We start from the raw sequence: 20,719 nt of genomic DNA, 5'->3' as shown, positions 1-20,719 counted from the left end.
ACCATACAATATGCAGTAATAACCATCAACCAGTTTGGATGCTTCAAACACTGGTTCTCGTTTCACCGATGTATACAATATGTACAATAAGCAGGGTTCCTTCTGGCTGATGGTACCACCACCCAATAGAAATGCTGCCATATATGTTAGTAACTGATTAGGAACTGGGCACCATTCTCCTTTGTTGGTGGTTGTTATGAGCAGTATTACCTCATACCATCAATGGAAATGACCAACGTGTCTACTACTGCATAGGTTCCAGTCATCCAGTCTCCTCTTCTCAGACTGCAGCTGTGGCTCCTATTGCTGGCAACATATCTAAAGGCTCACTAGTGGATCCTTATTAAAGTATACTTTACATCTACCTATCCCCACACTGGAGGTCTCCTTTATATCCAGAAGGGCCTTTCCTTAAGGAGATCTGTAAGAAACCCTCTACATAGAGGAGAGACACTGTTATTTTCACACAAGCTCACACAAGCGCGAGAGAATCATTTCCTTATTTTACTCCAAAAATTGACAAATGTGCACAAGTAAGGATAATGTATATCCAAGAATCAGTGCTTTGAACTCCAGTACACATAGCATCACCCCTGAGGAAGCCTAGATTAGGCGAAACGCGTAGGGTTAACAAAACTGCGTTTAAAAATACTTATATGATTGATGTTCTCTGCACATTAAGCAGGTGATCTATATATAGTATAGTAGCTACATAACCTCAAGGAGTCAGGGAGTACCTCTGTAATTGTACTGTGGATGAAAATGTTTGGGTAACTAACCTCAAGGGATGAGGTAGTTCCTTACAAATTGGATTGTTGTTATCATTTATGTTATTTTATACACTAGATTCTGTACTAGTAAGTTTGGTCTAATATACAAAAAAACTCTTGCCAAAAAATCCTGTCTTTGGACTAAATTTGCTTTGATACTACTGCATGGGTTTACCGAACCGGGTCAGATTGGCTCATCACTACTTTTCTTTTAACTTCTCCATCTTCTGCTCACCTATTTTCTCTCCACCCCACAGGCTTCAGAGGTGGTGACTCCACAATGACTCTTCTTACTGTTTGTACAATTCACATGTCTGTGTTTCCAATCTCCTCCACAAACCAGTTACAATCTATTCCCGGCATTAATAACACTTCTGTCACTCTAATCTCTGCAAACAACCATAGAAATGTCCCTCAACTGACGAGCCGTTCATCAAAGTCGTCTTCATTCAGGAGTTTGACGTCCAATAAAGAGACAGGCGGTAATAAATAGGTCACCGGTTCACCTGCACGGCAGAGGAGATATTTGTGGCTTTATGTTTAAAAAGCATTTGTCAAAACAGCACTGAGAGCGAGGAGCTTCATGCAGAGCTGGCAGGGAACTCATATTTCTTTTTAGTGCTCTGTTAGAAGAAAGAACCCAAAGAGAGTTCATTATTAATGTGTCACACCTGACCATTATGAGCTGGAATTTATGTCTGCCATATAAATATGACTTTATTATACCCTAAGTGCACCTGCGGTCTTATAGAAAGAGATGTCGTACAAGCTCTTCAGAATCCACCCAAAAACAATTAAACCATCGGTGGGGATGAGACAAAACTACCTCACCCCATGCTAATGAACCGTCACGTTCTGGATTAGTTTACCCCACCCACATAATATTAAGCTTGTCTGTCCTTCCTCGCCCACAGGGTAACCTGCAGGTGTTGGTAACATGCAGCTAGGAAAGCACTAAGGAGCAGAGAACACTTTAAGGTTAACCGGTTCTCCAATATAACCTTCCTGGCCAGGAGCCATTCTGACCTAATGACTAGGTGGTGCCAACTACCATTCAACAGTCCTTGGAGCATGTCATTACTGGCCCATGAGGCGGGCCCCTGGGTATTGAAATGGTAGTTAGCAGGTCATAGCCAGGAAATCATGCAAAGCTTTTATTAAAGCAAAGGAAGTAAAAAAAAAAACCTTTATTGGTGGTATAATGAGGCCGTCCAGATTGCTTCAAAAACCATAACCGGTTCTTTTAAAGCTGAACTCTAGGCAAACAGTCCATTTAATATAAGAATGCCAGTTTACCTGCCCAAAATATTGTTTTGATATCATTGCAGTCCTGAGCCAGTGAAAAGAGAAAGCACACCAGGGATTGTGTAGCTGGTATTTTTCTCTTTTACTATCAGCTTTGCACTGCAACACACCTGAGTGGCTCCTTGTGCTGCTTCTCATTCCCCCTCTGTAAATCCCACTGTATAGGGATAGCAGGAGCCTGTAATAAGCCCAAATCAGGTACTGATGCTGCATAAAAATATATGCATGGATGTTCTGATTACAGAGCTGCATTAATGTGTCTTTTAAATCTGTCGGGAATAAAGTGTTAAAGCAGCTGGTCCACCATCTCCCAGTGAACAGCAGAGATGTGACGGATGGAATCATTTACCATCTGAAGCTGACATTCCTGTAATGCTGAGGTACCAGGCGTGCCAAGCTGCCTCTGGCCAGATCTTCTATCTGCACTCCGGAGAGTTTATTACATCTCAGGGAGCGCACACATGAGTTCCCATAATCCCCTGCCTGCAGTCTTATGTTATCGCTGCATGCTGCACATCACAAGCTGTCCTCCTTGGCACGCTGCGTTTCATCTGCAATCTGTGGCTGCTGAACAACTGCAGAAAAAGCTGTCGCTGTGTAAATGTTATGGAGATATTATGGGCTTAGCGGCTAAATCCGGCCGAAATTGATATTTTAGTTCTGGCTGGACATTGGCAGGTGGAATTTGTGATCGGCCAGTGTCAGAGATTCTGGCTGTGAGAAGGGGACACAGGCAATGTAAAATTACTCCATGCTTAGACCTTAACCCTTCCTATGCTATCCAAATTTTAGGATTCCCTATTAAATATTCAAATAGATTGTGCGCCACCATTCATTGATTCAGTAATTGGTGTGCACATACACTGCAAACATCAGAGGATCACCATAGGGTAAAATATTGTATTCTGGAACCTGTACCGGGTGATACTTGGTATTATTTACTATTCCGTATGGATTTCTTTTTGGTTTTAAAGTTCTTTATTTGTATTCTTTGTGCAGTTACATTGTTACATGCAGACCAAGTTGTCCAGCAAAAGCTGCAGGTGGTAAAACAATTTACTGGGGTAGGAGCCCTTGTGGACGTAGGCCTGGAGTGGGGGTGCGCCCATTTCTTACCCTCCTTCCCTTTTACAGGAACCCCCTCCGGCACTCCCCAGGTACCCGTTGCCAATTCTGGGGCCCCTTAAGGCAGAGTTGTACAGCAGTGGATCACCTCCTCACCTGTGCAACCTCTGTCTTTCATCCATCTCTGTTCTTCTTACCTGTAACATCGCATTGGAAAAGCCTTGGGAGGTGAACTGAGGTGAGTGGCAGTGGGTAGTTGCATAGCAATAGAAGATTCAATGTTAAAGCAGGTAATGTATTTTTATTAACTTGTGCTGTGCTACCCCTCAGAGGGCACATGTTTTACTCGGGGAAAATGTGGTCATGGTTGCTGCATTTATTATGTGGGTGTGGGGATCATGGTGGTTGCACTTATAGGGCAACCATGGTTTTTGTGGCTACACTTGTAGTAGGGTAAGGTGAGTTTGTTGGAGGGGATGCATGATGGCTACACTTGCTATAGGGGAAGGGTGGTCATAGAGGCTGAACTTGCTAAAGGGTAAGGTGGGGTCAGGGTCATGATGGCTGCCCTTGTTATAGGGGAAGGGTGGTCATGGTTGCCGGCTTGGTTATTATCTGAAATAAGAGTGACAACACTGATAGCAGTGTCATTGGTAACATCTTCTGCTTAACACGGATTATTTGGGAAAGGCAATGAGACAATTTCACAAGCTCTGTACTCAAACTGTGCTAAAGTTACCAGAATTTTGTTGCCATTAACAAAAAGAAATATTTTTTGTTAGGCTTAGGAAATGATAGCAGCCTGAAATTGTAAGGGCATTGCAGTGTGATAACACCGATATATGATGAAATACAATGATACAGCAGTGATATACAATAATATACAATGATACAGCAGTGATATACAATAATATACAGTGATACAGCAATGATGAGATACAATGATATACAATATTATACAGTGATCAACAAATATACTGCAGTGATATACAATGATATACAATGATACAGCAGTGATGAGATAAAATGATATACAATAATATACAATGAGATACAATATTATAATAAATGATACAGCAGTCATGAGATACAGTGATGTGTTTTGTAATCCTCAGTTTTTCTTCATAAAGGTGGAGTTGTCCTTTAGGCCCAGCTTACTTTTGTATTTACGAACACTTGGAAGTCTTCTGCTTGCATCATTCTTTATCAGCACGGTCAGCTAATCCGCTTTAGTCAGAGCAGTAAACTTTCATATTGAGTATTGTAGCCACAATGGCTTTGTATGCATAGTAACCTTATTTACCAAGATCAGCTCTGTTAATTGAAGTTTCATATTTCTTTGTGTCCTTGCTGAACTCCGGCCAGAGAGCAGGAATCTAATTCAGACAAATAGTAAGCTTGTGCCCATGCCAAGCTGCTGTAGCTGTGGCACCGGCTGTTCATTCATGCCCAGTGGAGATCATGACCGTCATATATGAAGCACCGCTGACCATGGACCTCTCTTGGATATATTTTATTCCAGTGTTCTCTGATTCCTGCACCGGAGGTTGCTATATGAGTGTGTGTTGCTTGAGCTTTTGTTTGCTCTGGGAAGTCTCTAGCGATGTAAAATTTAACTGAAAGACGGCTAATTTACTAAAGCACCATATATCAGAAACAGCAGCCATATATTTAAATCAAATCCTGGTTTGCAGTTACATCTCATTGCTGCCAATTTCTTACAGCTTTAAATGCAGGCACTTCAAATCTCCATAAACTTCAGCAATGGCTGCATGGTATTTCTTAGGGCGAGTACTTTAGAGGTGACCTTAGCAGACAATACATGTGTTTTGCCACCTGTGGACTCCATCAGAAATTCCTGTAATAGGGTGACAGCACAGGAGACCGGAAGAGAGCATGGCCACCATGTAATAGAAAGTCCCTTATACAGGATAATCACAGCACAGAAACCTGCAAATTTAAAACTTTACAAAATGACTTATTGTAATAAAGCATATATGAGGTTTGACTCCGATAATATAAACAGATACATAGATATTGTTACATTTTTTAATCTTTATAAGATTTGGGGGAACCGGGTCAGTGCATCACACGGGGTACATCCATACAGTTCAAAACAGTGTTGTTTATTGAACATAAAATTAGCTTTTTAGAGGAAACTCAAACTTTGCTTCTCTTCAGCAGTATAATAGCAGAAGACACAAGTTTAGGGCAGCAAACTTAAAGAAAGTCTAAAATGGCAAAAGTCACTCACTGCCCCAAACTCAAGGATTGTAGCCCCCACTTCAGGGATGCTTTCTGCTGTGTTCCCAAACATTGCTGGCTGGTTATCACACCTGGGCACTCTCTCTCCCTGAAACACACCTGGCCCCAGGGTCCAACTCCACCCCCAGTCTGAACTGACAATTCCTTTGATTGGAATACGGCAAATGCTGCACAGCCATTCAAAACATAGCCTGGAAAGGGATGGAAAATTTGGCCAACCTATTCTATCCAATACACCTGGATCCCGAATATAGATCTGCAAAGCTGCAGTTCTACCATAAACCATAGCTATACCCAGGTCCCTTAACCTATTTCCCAGTTAAAATTGGCGAAAATGCTGTCAATACCCACTACATTTGGCTTCTCATATCTCAATTCTACAGAATAAATTCAAAAAAGCCATAAATTAAAATCCATGAAATTAGAGTTAAGTGTTTCAGATTATGTGCCATTAATAAAAAACCTGCTTAGGTAGAATGCTGGTGGTCCTATTTCCCCCAGATATGTAGGGTCTGTGAGATCAAAATTATTCCCTAAGGCTCTTAGAAGGAAGATTGGTGTTCTTTGAGCCTGGCAATAAAGATCACCAATTTACTTTAACTCAATTATTACGCTATAAGGAAATAATCTACAAGTCCTGTGGATTGCAAATAATTTCAAAAGCTAATTTGTCCAGAACTGGGAAGCCCAGTATATTCAGGCCAAGAGCCAACAGTTTGATACTAAAGAAGCCTCTGAGGATCTCCAAAATGTATTTCAGGATCTCAGAAAGATATTGTAACAATTACATTTACATAAGGGTTTTCCAGAGAAGAAGCATTTGCTGTCCAAAAAGAACATTAGAGGAGGACTAGAGCTGATTTGTAGGAATGGACTCTGCATTCTGCTACAACGTTCTGTAGTCTGATGAATTAAAGATAAAATCGTTCAGCCACAGTAAGATATTTGGCACAAACCAAAGGCAACATTTCAAGAGAAGAACCTCATTCAAACTGAAGCTCGGTAATGGAAAAGTTATGGTTTAGGGTAGCTTTGTTGTTTTAAGGCCCTGGGCCGCTTGCAGTCATTAGGTCAAGTATCAGTTCTGCATCACTTGCTCCATGAGAATGTATAAGAGTAGAAATATGAAGCTTTCAATGTAATAATGATCTAAAGAGCACCAACTAATCTACCAAGGAATGGTTTGAAATGAAAAAAATGTATGGTTATGGACTGGGATATTGAAAGCCCGGGTTTGATTTCAATTGATGTGTTGTAAAGGGTATAGAATGGGCAGTTCATGGATGGAAACCCCAAAACCTATTGCAACCAAAATAATTTTACATGAAGGAGTGACTAGAAATGTCACCAAGTCAATGTCAAATATCGGTGGGTAGTTAATCAAATTGCATATTTCTGCTAATGGTGGCAAAACCAGTTTATGGGCCAAGGGTGTAATTACTTTTTCCATGGTACACCATTCTATCTTATTTAGGTATGTCACCGTAATCTGTAGGCACTGTTTGAATAAGGATCTAATGTTTGCCTGGTATCAATCATTCCCATAAGGTGCTCTTTTCACATCACTATATTTTGCTTCAAAAACTATAGCCTGATATCTTTCCTTGCACCAAGATTCATTGATATAAAGTGGTGGGCTCCACCGAAAGCTTATGCATTAGCAAAGAATTGTTACGGCCATATCTATTATCTGGCAAATTTCTTGGCATTACACAAAAATGATAGGCCTCCCACGGCCGTTCATCATACTCAATAGACACATTCACTGCATGACAAGCGGAGTGATGAAAATTGACTTTAATCTCTATGACTTTAGATGGAGTTCTGTCTTTTTCCATCTTCATTGTCGGGTTACTTCATTAGGGGAAATGAAAAGCTTATTTGTCTCCTTGTCCAGTAAGTGCTGACAGTCTTGTAGAAAGACTCATCACGGTGACACATAATATGGCACTAAAAGCAACATACAACTCTGCATGCAGTCTTATGGTCTCCTTTTACTTAATACAAAGATAATTTATGTCTGCCGTGCTTCTCATTAAATATACATTTGAGTCGGGTGCAAAGCTGCTGTTCAGGTGCCCTACAGGTGCCATACAGGTGTCATACATAGTCATGGACTATCCAGGGAGTGCAGACACACGCATAGAGTAAATGTTAGCATTCAGCTTTACTGAGCATTTATGTTTAGTCAGCTGAGAGTTAAAATGAGGAAGATTTTCTTACCTTCCTTTAAATATCTTATACCAATCCTTTAAGTCTTAAGGTGAGACTCCTCCACTCCAAAACAGTAACAACAGGGTGGGAAGCCCAAAACATTCTGGGATACGTGACGTAGGTTAGGCTTTGGGCTGTTCCTTCTGTGCATATCAGATTTCGGGCACGGGCAGAGGGGGCATTTCAAGCAATGGCAAAAACAATTGTTGTGACGTAAGCAGAAGCCGCAGGACGAAGGAAGAAGATGGCTGCGCCCGATAGTTCCTCCACACCAGGAGGAAGGAAGAATCCAGGATGATGTTGGACCAAACCGAAGCCAGGTGTGGAGGGATCGGGACTCAGAGCGGAAGTAAAAGTAAGCGTAATGTTTTTATTTTAATTAAATTTCTGCTTTAACTGTGTTGGTCAAATTTGCCTCCAGAGTTGACTCGAATATTCAATTTGATTCAAAGCTGGATCAATGACAAAAGCAAATCTGACTGATACCACATAGTATAAGTCTTAGTGAATCAGGACGGCATGCTATGATAGATGTCAAATTTGCCTCAGTCGATGACTTCAGTGCCGAATCCAATTGCCAAACATCAGAGTTTTTGGACTTGTTTTTGGTCTGGTCTGCCTTCAGGTTTTGGTCTTTCGCCATCTTGATTGGCCAGGCCGGAATGTCGTAACTCCTACTCATTATTGCATTCTGGCAGCCATGGTGTGCTAACATTGTGCTAACCTAACATTCCTCTCTAAATTGTGCAAATATTTTGGAAAAGATTGTAAATAGGCAGGTAAGTATGTTTTTTTGCAGAAGGTATAGGGTCTGTCCCTTTTGCAATAAACAAATGCTGTGCTCACCACCCACCTGCAGTGCATTTTCTGGGGGAGAAGTCCTGTAATTCACTGCTGAAGTCCATACTTGCCACCAACCAGTCTTCTTTTGGTCCCTTTTTGAGACACCATCACACTGCCATTTTCAGCACCACTGAGAACCTCAAAGGTGGACAGCCAATGGGGAGAATTTATGTCATCGAGTAGTAATGTGGGAACACAAAGAAGAACTCCAATTTCAATTCGAAAAGTCTCACCAGGTGCATCCATGATTTTAGATTTAGCTTACTATTTAATTCTTTTTAAGTAATTTTATATTTGTTTTTCTGTGGGCTTAGCTAAAGGGGAAGGGGAGAGGTGTGTCTGGGTCCCTGAGCGGACATCAGCCTCATTTAAGTGAGTTTTTGAAATTTCTAGCTTGCTTGGTGATAAAACAGTGACCAGAGCAGACCTCATACATTGGGTATTCCCTGATGATGTAAACCTCATGGAATCCACTAAAACATGCTGGCTGTTTTTTTAGCAATATTTATGGAAAAATAAACTTTATAGAGACTGCCATTGATACTTTGTTACTCTTTTCTTCTACAAATCCTGAAATTATCAGCCCAGCCGAATCAGAGCCATAGAGAATACAGAATTGCCACATCAGTGATGCTCACCTATACCGGTGTCTAGCATTCCACCCCCCCCATCCATAATTTTCACAGTTTTCCTTCAAACAAAATAGAATTTCTAATCATAAAGCAGGATGCTTCTGCAAACAAATCTTTGAAATCATTAGTTGTCACTGTATCGCTTTTCCAAGATGTCCCTCGCTTCATCATTACACGATTGATAATTTTCAGAGGCAGCAAGTGAAGTTTTTCTGCAGAAGTGAATCAGGATTTCAGATTCCGCCTACTGTTTCCAAAATTACAAGGCACGCTTTTCGAGGCTTCTGCATTTTCCTTTAGAGACTGCCATGGCAACCCACTGTTACAAGAACTGTGGGGACAATGCAATAATGGTCACTGGGCCTTTTATTTAGCATCCTGTTATTGCCTTTATTAACTGTCTCACTGCTAGAGAAGACAGCAAAGCCACAGCAATCAGAGATAACACCTCCCCCCCGTCCATGCTCGTTTCTTTATCGGTTTCCATTAGGTTACATAACGGCCATTTGCATAAACCTTATTGTAGGAGGAAGATTATTCCTATCCAGCAGATCCTGGGCTCCAAACATGCAAATCTTTCAGCTCCAGTCATAGCTGGCCATTAGCAGGGGAAGATGTCATTTTTACAGCTTTGCATGAACAACGATGTAAACCTGACCTGGATGACGTTCAATTCACCATAAACAATCACCATGTTTTCACCTTTTGTCGCTGATAAACTCCTGCAGCCTTTTTTTAATCCCTTCCTATGTTAGTGATCTCTCTGGCCCCCTTTAGCTGGGTGCACCACCCGGTGTCAGTTTTCTTCAGGCTGATTTTGCGCTGCATGGTAGGAGCGATCAGATTGCACAAATTGCCGAAAAACTAAAGCAGTATCTCCCCAGAATGTTTTTTAAGTTGGGTTGAAAGAAGCTGTAGGCGGGTGGCAGCCCCCATATTGTGACCCAACCTTTCAGCAACCACCCAAAAACAATTGGGTCAGTACTGAAAAGTGCTGGGTGGTGTGCCCGGCTAAAAGAAGCTGGGGGGAACACTGTAAGGGAACATATCTATTACCCTCCGTCCTAGTACAGACTGTATGTTCTGGCTTCATCACTCAATATCTGGAAGAGAAAACTCAGCAGACTATACAGATTCACCTTATGGGTCATAGCACAGGACTGCTTGTGAATGGCCACAATACAAGTCAATAGAGATGAGCACAGCGAGGTGCCATTTACTAATTCTCCCCTCTCCATGTCTGTACAGAGCCGGTTTGTTCATCTGTCACTCTTCTGGCAATGATCGTTTCTGGTGACAAATATTAAACGTGTGCACGCTGACTAATGCAGTCTGCAAGAAAGCACCCAGGTAGTGCAAGCGTTTTTTGTTAGAAAGCCCCGTGTGCATTGCCTGCTGTCAACGCTTCCTGTAATAAATGTTTGTGAAATGAAGATTTCCCCTCATCATCAATTCAGGGGCCATTTCTGATGTCACATGAGAAGGTAAAAATTACTGGACCTTAAAAAGCTTTGATATTTAGATACAAAATATTTATTGGACTGTGCTAAACCTTGTTCTTTTATTACAAAACCTGTTATTATTATTTGGTTTGTTGCCCCCCATTGAGGGTATATCTGACCCTGCTCCATGGTCACCCTAGCATATGTCACCCAGGCCAAGTTGGTCTTTACCTCTCTGCATTATAAAGGGCCCATTATGCTTTGTTTTGTCTTCTTGGGGTTTATAACGTTTCGCCTTGGCGTCCTGCTATTTGGCTCGTACTCACGGGATCGGATTGCGTCTCTCAAAGGGAACAGGGAAAGGACAGATGGGAAGTAATGGAGAGAGGGCTCAGAATTCAGGGGCCCTTTGTGATGTCATGTGCAATCCTCGGAGAGATGGTATACATTATAATCCCTAAAAAGCTTTGACATTTAGAAAGGTACAAAGGCTGCCTCTTCCCATCCACCAAATGATAATACCAGGGGTGTCCAAATCCAGTCCATGAGGGCCGGGATCTGCACACATTCTTAGTACAAAGAGTCCGAACATTCTCTGTGTATATGAAACCCTGGGCTATGGGTGGCCCTTATGGAGTAGATTTGGACATCTCTGATATAGCACAATAAAAGGGCAGCTAAAATATGTCTCTCAAGCACAAAATAGGGCCCTGTGCAAATATGAAGTAGGGTCAGCATTTCAGCTCCCTGTATTAGTATGCAGTACTTATATAGCGCCATCATTTTACACAGTGCAGTACAAAGTCCATAGTCATGTGACTAACTGTCCCTTCAAAGTGGCTCACAATCTAAATAACCTAACTGTATGTTTTTAGAAAGTGGGAGGAACCCAGAGTACCCAGAGGAAACCCACACAAACTTGGGGATCATACAAACTCCATGCAGATAGCGCCCTGGACGGGATTCAAACCTGGAACCCAGCGCTGGCAAAGGCCGGAGTGCCAATCTCTGAGTCACTGTGCGGTACCTCTGTAGTATATACTGTAGATAGTTTAAAATGATGGTTCTGTCTCTAGGTGGGTCCACAACCTCCTACCAGTCATTTTATGATTGGTTTCCCTTCTCCCAGAGAATGAGGTCTCAGAATGTGCCATATAATATTCCCATATTCCCTTCAGGGTAAATTGAAATATGCCTCCTAGTTGGTCTGCATCCAGTCATTATGTGTCTTTTCTTTCAGTGGATTACATTTTGGACAGCACCATGAATGCCAATCACATTTTTTTCTGAATGATTGTTGAGTCGGGCCCAGGGCATTCCTGAATACATCGTGTGGTGCAGATTGGAGGAGTTGAGAACCTCTGGCCCGCAGAAAAGGTTTAGGAATATGTGTTCTCAGAACATAATGTTACTTTATTCAGAAACAATGCACAGTTATGGGACTCACTGGTCACCAAATAACAAATTACACTGAGGGCAAGTGGTTGGTATCCTTGTAATGGTATTTCATCATTTCCATATCCCCTGAGATCTCATACCTCCCAAACGTTTTTCATTGAAGGGACTGTCCCTCCTCATACCACCTAGCTGTCTCGGATTTGGAGGGATGGTCCCTCATCATTCCTCCCAGCTGTCTCGGATTTGGAGGGATGGTCCCTTTTTCTCCTGAGTTGTTCCTCTTTTTGGGTGAATATATACACCTTTTTACGGAAAATATATTGTTGTTGGGGGATGTGTATCCCCTGTATGTGTTTCATTATGGTTACATTATTGCATCTTCCTGGATTGTATTTATAGCTGGCTGAGGAAAATGTAAGGTTATTTTGCTAACAGAAATTAAATCCTTTTCTATGGCTTAGTTTCTGATAACACTTTTTAGGTAACATCCAAGTCATGAATAGAGATCCCTGCCGAATATTAGAAGCCAAATCTTCCCTTGTATTTTCCTTTGTGTTGAACTTATTGTTGGGAGTTTTCTCCCCGGCTTAGGTTCGCTGTATTTGTGTCCTGGTAAGAACTTATTTTCAGCAGCTTTAGAGCCAAGAAGATTTACATAAGTGATCGCACAACGTTATCCTCCCAGAGGCTTATCCTCCTTATAATATATCACCCTATCTGCAATAACCATTAAATCTTATTACCGAGAAACACAATAGTGAGAGACAACCACTGAATGGTCTTTATTTTGTGGGGATTAAGGACAGCTCCGGCTAGCTAAATACACAGGTAAACGCTCACACCAAAGACGCTGCCAGGTTTGCAGAGTGATACATGCCAGGTGCTATTGTGATTCTCCTATTGCTGTTGTGATATGGAGTTATGTTGCATAAAACAGGTGACATCAGTTTTAAGCACTTACGGTTCTGCAAAAGTTGTGTCACTACCCCACCCCTTTCTGTTCTGTAGACTACTGCAGAAAATTATATTATGGAAATATCTTTCCATTTCAAAAAAAAGTTGCCATTGCGGAGACAAACCATATGCCACTGATGACAGTCAGCTTTATTTACATGGGTTGAAAACGTCCATCATGTACAACCACTAGGGAAATAAACATATCGCAGATATAAAACCCTATGGACATAGCTGATCCAGAGGAAGGAAAAAGAAAACCCCGGGTACATTTTGCTTCAATAGTGGAAAAAAATTCCTTCTTGATCCCATGAGACAATCGGATGTTCCCTGGATCAGCAGTCTCTGTTATCTTTACCATAAATCCTTAATCCCCAGGTATATTCTGTGCTTCTAGAAATCATTCAGCTTTTTCTTGAAGCAATCTATAGAACTTGCTGAAACTACTTCCTGAGGGAGCCGATTCCACATTTTCACACACCTTACAGTGAAGAATCCCTTCCTTATCCGGAGCTTAAACTTCTTTTCCTCCAGATGCAAAGAGCGCCCCCTTGTGCTTTGTAATGAGCCTACAGTGAATAATGGGGAAGAGAGTTCTCAATATGGACCAGGGGCAGGATATGTTCTAACCTTTTTCTTACTAAAGGAAGTTAACTGTTTAAAAAGTCTAAACCAGAGTTGGGCTTTAATTTGTTTGTCTTTAACCTAAAGGCCATCTAAAACTTTTTGTTCTTTCAAAGGCTTCTAAGTCCCACAGGATGACATCACTGGTGGTTATTACAGGAAGTGAAAGAATTAATATTAGCTAGTATTATTATAGCGCCAACATATTACATAACACAGTACAAATCACAGTAGACACAAGTTGACAATCCAATATCCCCCCATAGTCATATGTCATTATCACAGTCCAAGGTCAATTTTTGGGGGAAGCCAGTTAACCTAACTGCATGTTTTTGGAATGTGGGAGGATACCGGAGTACTCGGAGGAAACCCACACAAACACAGGGAGAACCTGCAAACTCCATGCAGATAGAGTCCTGGCCGAGATTCCAACCTGGGACCCAGCGCTGCAAAGACCGGAATGCTAACTACTGAGCCACCGTGCTGCCCAAATAATAGGTTAACAGGCAGGATAACAGGTAATAAAACTGTTCCAGGGGACTGAATAGCAAAAAAACACTGCACAAATGTGAAAGACTTCATAATATATTTTTCACTGTGCAGACTGGAGTATCTCTTGAGAATCAAGGAAGAAGAAGTAGTTGTGGCCCCTGGGATTGGTATGGAAGGGATTTTAGGGAGAGAAACTAATCACAGCTGCACCTCCATCATCTCCCCACCTCTTCCAGGATGTCACCGTCCCAATAGAATTCATCACATTTTTATGACATTGCTGCAGCCCGGGGAATAGCGCTGACTCTATGGAGACGGCATGATCACACAGCGCACAGATAACACCCAGCCATGTGAATGAAAACTAAAACAAAATAATTCCATTTGGATTTGGAATTCTGATAACGGAGGCGTGCAGTCTTTTTCTCTCATTTTTACTTTTGATGTCTGTGGTTTGCACCAATCAATATTTGATGAGTCTGAGATCCAACCTTTATGAAGTGATCATAGAAATCTATGAAAACTATAATGCAGTTTACTAGTTGTGAGATGTGTTGGATGCTTTAGGATTCCTTTCCAAGCTTTTCCCTTTATTTTCTTCTGGTGATCCTGTGAATAACACAATTCATGTCTTTGGCTGGCTACATTTACTTCTCCAGTGCATTTATGGAGTTAGCTAAAGTTGTCACCCAGACTGGACTTCCAACAAGGAGAATAGATGAGATTTGTAGTTTGCAGGATTACTTTTGCTTCCGAAGAAGTGACAGGCATTTGGGCAGCATGGTGGCTCAGTGGTTAGCACCCCGTCCTTTGCAGCGCTGGGTCACAGGTTAGAATCTCAGGCTAGGACACATCTGCATGGAGTTTGCAGGTTCTCCCCGTGTTTGTGTGGATTTCCTCTTACATTCCAAAAACATGCAGTTAGGTTAATTGGCTTCCCCCCAAAATACTGTATCAATGACATATGACTATGGTGAGGACATTAGATTGTGAGCTCCTTTGAGTGACAGCTAGTCACATGACTATGGACTTTTTACAGCGCTGTGTAATATGTCGGCGCTATATAAAAACTATTTAATAATAAATAATTAGACGTAGACTTTCTGAAAATGTCCAAGGTATATAAGGCTTCAATCTTTATATTTGGGGTTAAGACAGTGGCAGCTGGGGGTGGCAGCTTTCAGAAGTTAAAAAACCTAAATCAGATTTCTCTTTCTCTCGTTAAGTTGCCATTTTTGTTGCATCACCATTGTGTATTCATAGGATTAATCAGAGGAAACCGGAGGAGATTGCTAATATTTTCTTCCCAGATTTGTTTTTCCTCTGCGTGTGTTCAGCAAGGGCAACTTCTGACGATCACTTACAAGTGACGGTCAGGAAAAAATTGATGATTATAGCTTCAACGTCCAATTTGGCAATCTCTGCGCCTCAAATGGGATTAGCAGTAAGTGTGCGTTGCTCTTGTTAAAGAGTCTTATGAGATCTGGAAAGACCTTGATCCTGTCACAGCGTCCTGGATTGAGTTTGGCAGCTGTACATAATGGAGATGCTGCAGGAAAAAAGAAGCTTAATAATAATTCAGATACAATGACATTTCTTCTTTTTTTTGTTTGGTTACAAAGTATTTTATGTTTGTCCGGCCTTTTCTAAAATTACACCCCACCCACTGCATAATATATCAATTGCTACGGTATGTGCCAGTTATAGCCTCCCCAGGGCAAGGATAGGACTTACAAATATTGGTGATTGATTGATATTTCTGCAGTTTCTGATTTTAAAGTAATAGTGAACTCAAAATGTAAGCATTTGCTATTTTATAAGGAAACTCTATGGAAAAACTATGTGTTTCTCTTGAAAGACAGCAGAGTGATTTCTAGTATGCGAGGTGCCTAAGCTCCTGTGTTCTGTAGCCTCATAGCTGGATATCTGCAGTGTGAGATCCAAGGCACTGCTGCTTCCCTCAGCTGGTCTCAGGATATTGGGCGTGAGATTTGGTAATGTTCCTATTGTGCTTCTAAGCAATGTCTGTGATAGGAATGCAATCCTTACAACAAACGGACCTTATAAAAACGGAAGGTTGCTCGAAGTGACAACCACTAATGCTGGTGTGTAGAACTCATGAAAGATACCAGCACTCCAAGATACAGGATTTGTGCTTTATTGTAAAATCACATGTTTGAAAAGCCAATGTTTCCATCCCTTCCTCAAGGCAATGTAGTGACCTAAGTTTGGCTTTTCAAACATATTGTGACAGCAAGAATCCTGTATTTTGGAGTGTCGCTGACTTTGTCTCTTATTGTGCTTCTCTCTGCTCTCCTTGCTGGAGGCTCTTACATGAGGAAGCAAAAACCTGCCCCTACCAAGATGGCCGTCTTCAGGTAAAGCCACAGAGAGTCAGTGGGCCTGATTTATTAAAGCTCACCAAGGCTGGAGAGGATACCCTTTCATTTGTGGACCTGGGTGATCCAGCTATATGCTAACAAATGTTTTGAATCCTGGACCAGATCCATTCCAGGTTCGCTGGATCACCCAGCTTCACTGATGAAAGTGTATCCTTTCCAGTAATGGGGAAAACATCATCTGCAGGGGCACCAGAGACAATACTGGTGACTTTCCAAGTGCTTTGGCCTCTATCTACATATATATGAAAATAGATTCCTGAGTTCCTCTGATTTTCTTTTTCATCTTTAAAGGGACCTTCCAGATTCGGATTCATGTACTAAAATAAAAGTACCAGAGCTATCACTTTGCAACTACAAACTTTTTTCTCCCAATAAACCTTTACAGCAACGCACAGATTGGTCATATCTAACATGCATTGAGATGGGATAACAATTGTATCATATACTGCCATATTCCCATAGTGTGCAACACATCAATATAAATGCAACCTTGATTGCCTCTTCGGATGGCTGAAACAATTCAGTGTACTAAGGGGTGCTTAGATTTTATTCACTAAGGGGCCATCTAAAACTCTGATCACTTGAACTGAGCAATTGATGGATATTTGGATGAATTGTACATGGCGCATTTACTATAACAGTGGCATTCAGAGTGTTTGAACCAAGCAACAACTCCATTGTGGTCTATGGCCTTTGCCATTAACAAAGTCTCGAACTCTTTCTGGCAAGTTATAAAGTGGTGTTATGCTGCCAGCTCTAATAAAAGTGGCAGAAAAGATTGGCAATCATTCACTAAGTAGAGTTCATTCATAAAAGTCCAGATTGGATCAGCTGATCACCTCTTTTATGAATGGAGGGATCTGAATGGCTAGCAGCATGAAATACCTTGGCCTTTTAATCTTTTCTTATAGCTGCTCCAAATCCTTCATACATTTAGTTTCCTGTATCTCTGCTCTCCTTCCAGATTCCAGTTTGAAGTGAAAATGATCCCAGTTGGTTTCCTTTGTGTTTATCTCAGTGCCGTGTTTTGTTCCGGCGCTATCCGGTGCCGTAAGAGTTACAAATCTTCTCTCAGAGACATTGCACTTCCTATTGTTTTCCCCGGCAATGCCCGCACTTACTGTGATTCACCGGGACACAAGGAGACTGGCAGCGTGGGACTGCAGCACAAAAGATGTTTTTTACACCCAGAGAGAACAATTTCACGTGTAATGACGTGTGAGAAAAGGTTTACCGACTGATACATCTGTACAATCCCTATAGAGTGGCAGCACCTCCGCAGCTGGGGGTAGTACAGATACATCTACAATATCAGAGGAATCAGATCCAAACCCTGGCTGCTGGCATTGATCTCCTGCACCCTTTGTCCCGCCACTTGGGTTGGTCCCTGCTGGTTTTCTGTTCCTGATTTTTGAAAAGGAACAGTGCAGTCAACCATGCGGATTCCATGGAAATCCATTGGGTAGTTTACCTCTTGGTCAGCCAGATGAAATTAGGGTGGACCAACCCTTTCCTTACCTGTGTACATGTATTCCAAGGATGGCTGCGTGCCATGTCTCAGGGTTTCCTGCTTTCAATCAAAGAGCCTGGACGGTGCTCCAAGTATTCCATTTCCATATAGACTGCAGCTGAAATGTTATTTAAAGTCCATATTAGAAATATTGGAAACATATTGGACAACTCTGCTTCTTCATGCAAATAAGAATTTCTGTAAACTAGAGGGAGGGTCAATTATGAAATATAGAAAATACAGTTGCCAAGCCTATTTGTATTGGTGAGAAGAAAGAAAAGAAAAAGCAGTTTTTTGGCAATAAAAGTAAATGTTCACTAGAAAACATGAAGTTACAGTGCTGAACCTGACATAGTTCTCCTATGCTAGACAGTGTTTTATGGTGACAAATATAAAGTGTTATCTCAATTCCCAACACGTTTCCCTTGTAAGGCTTCCTCTGGGGATTTGAGACATATATATATTGGTTTGAAAAGAATAAATACAGAAATCATATTACACAGATATACATTCATTCAGTCTTAATAAACAGAAACATTTACATAGACACATTAAGGGTTCAATAATATACTGAATAATTTTTACAGTAAGAGGCCAGGAAAGTATTTTAAAGAATTATTCCTAGAGAGGAAACATTTCTGTTCTTTACTTTTTCCTTCCCTTGGTAGGTGACCCTCTTCCTCTTTTACCCCAATTCCCGTTATGTGGGTGAACCCCTAATATCCCCAAATATTACATTGTATGTCATGACATAAGGTGGAGGTGTTTGGGGAACTAGACTTGAGGAGAGGAGCGGCTTCATGGAACTGCCCCTTATTTATGCATATGGTAGGTAAGAAACCTGCAGGACTGAGGAACAGGGTAAATATTCCTCTCTTTTTTTATGCCCCCCTTGACTTTTCTAAGCAGAACCCAGCTTACCTTTAAATCTGCTCTGCAGCCATACTTATATTTTAGTGGCTCCTCAGTAATGGCTTTTCTTATTGGAATTGCTTACACTGGTTTCACTGCTCACTGCAAGTTTCTCACAATGTGCATCAGAGCCTGCAGCAAGTCAGATAGACTCCGCCTCCTGGATGGAGAGTGTCCAGCATTATCTATCCCTTCCCCTGACTGGCCCTTTTAATTTCATTCGTTAGATTTCAATTCTATCAATCATGGAGGCTCAGCTTTATCTATTACCTAGGACGGTCTCCTGTTATTGGAAGCTTTGTACAGCCCTATCAGATCTACAATAAGGTCAATATGACAACACAGTGGACATAGAGAAGGTGTGAAATGAACATAGAAAGGTTTTATTTAATATATCATAGCATGAGGGGAGAGGGAAGAAACATTGGGGACTTGTAGGGACAGAAGGATGGGTGGGGGGGCTATCTATGGCTGAGCCCCGTTAGCGCATTGTTGGCCAGTAAATGATTTCTCAGCGTGTTACCTGTAGCAATCTGTGATATGGTATGCCATGTTGTCTCCTTGCAGCTCTGGCCAGGACATCCAGGGGACCAGCGTCGTAGCCAACCTGCCAGTGCTCATTCGCCAGAATCCTTCAGAAACACTCCGGAGAGTTGTGCCAAAAGTCAGAGTGAGTACATTTTATTTTATTATTGGCTGTCACTGCTATCTGTAGCCATAAATTCCCATTTCAAGACTCATCAGGAAGCAGGAGAAAAGTNAGGGGGGATTCTCATTTTTGAGGGACAGGTGTCACCAGAATAGATTGCCCTATTGGAAGGTTTCTTCTTGGTTCTTGGATTTTCACATCACTTTCATTACTAAGATGAATAGAGAGGGTGAATCTCTCCCACAGGGACACAGACAATGAAAACCATGCAGGCTCCGGTTAGATGTGTTTTTGAAGTTGGACTTTATAGAACTCCATTAGGGTATCTGAGTGGAACCGGTTGGGGATTCCCTTCCACAAGCCTTTGCATGGGGCCACTGTATGTTTTAAGCAATCTCTGTTACGTTTTGTCAATTGAGGGGAATGTGTAAGACTGATATACAACAATATAAAACATGCTAGGGGGTCTAACTCAATCATACTTCTTGCTAATCCAGAAAGATGTCTACAAGCCGCATGGGGAATGTAATCTTTTTCACACTAGTGGCCCTTTAATATGGGGGTGTTCTGTTCCTCTGATCTGTACTGGTATGACTGTGAACCTTGTATCCCCCCTACACACAATCCCCATAGTAACAGACAAATTGCACAATAGCTCTGTTAAAAATGGAGAAGGAGCTGAACTTTTGTGATGTGATAATTTTTATTCAGGTATAATTCCTTGTATTGTGTATGCCATTCAGTATTACAGTCTGTGGGTTCTATGTTTTGTAGGGATTAAAGGAACAGTGCATCTAAGAATGAAATCCTGCATAACATTGGATTTTAATTAAGTCAGCCCCTCCTTCCTTGCCTCCCCTCCAAAAGTCAGCCTGCCCCCCACAATCATGTGTAGCCATATGAATTCAGACCAGTCACATGGCATGCAGGGTCCACATCCTCTTTAGATTTTATCCCAGGTGTTGGCAGTATTTGATGTTGCACAAAGCAGTGCTAATGTGATGAAAGTATCTCCACTCTCGCCATTAACCATCACTGCCCTTATTAAGCTCCAGGCTTTTCATTATTACACTGTGATTGCAGAACACCAAGGTGATGCCCACTCCAGGGTAGGATCCATGGCACACTGCACTCACTGCACTCACAGTATGTCCTCAGTGTTCTGAGTTGAATGATGCTGGCCAACATTTCACCAGAAATACTGACATCTTGTGGTGGACAAAAAGTACTGCAAGGAGAAGG

At 41.6% G+C, this 20,719-nt stretch overlaps 1 protein-coding gene across 1 annotated transcript in view; it reads left to right on the top strand.

Moving 5' to 3' along the window:
• LOC140341684 (serine/threonine-protein phosphatase 4 regulatory subunit 4-like) overlaps positions 1 to 20,719 on the top strand; it is a gene marked incomplete in the record, with an annotated part of 42,151 nt that overhangs the window by 16,396 nt on the left and 5,036 nt on the right. The window contains 1 exon segment of the mRNA XM_072427539.1: positions 19,396 to 19,498. Within this exon segment, the coding sequence (XP_072283640.1) occupies positions 19,396 to 19,498 (103 nt within the window).

This window comes from Pyxicephalus adspersus, chromosome 12, assembly GCF_032062135.1.
Source record: "Pyxicephalus adspersus chromosome 12, UCB_Pads_2.0, whole genome shotgun sequence".
NCBI classification, from domain to species: domain Eukaryota; kingdom Metazoa; phylum Chordata; class Amphibia; order Anura; family Pyxicephalidae; genus Pyxicephalus; species Pyxicephalus adspersus.
The sequence above is the reverse complement of the archived record's forward strand: the minus strand, read 5'-3'. Positions and strand labels throughout refer to the sequence as shown.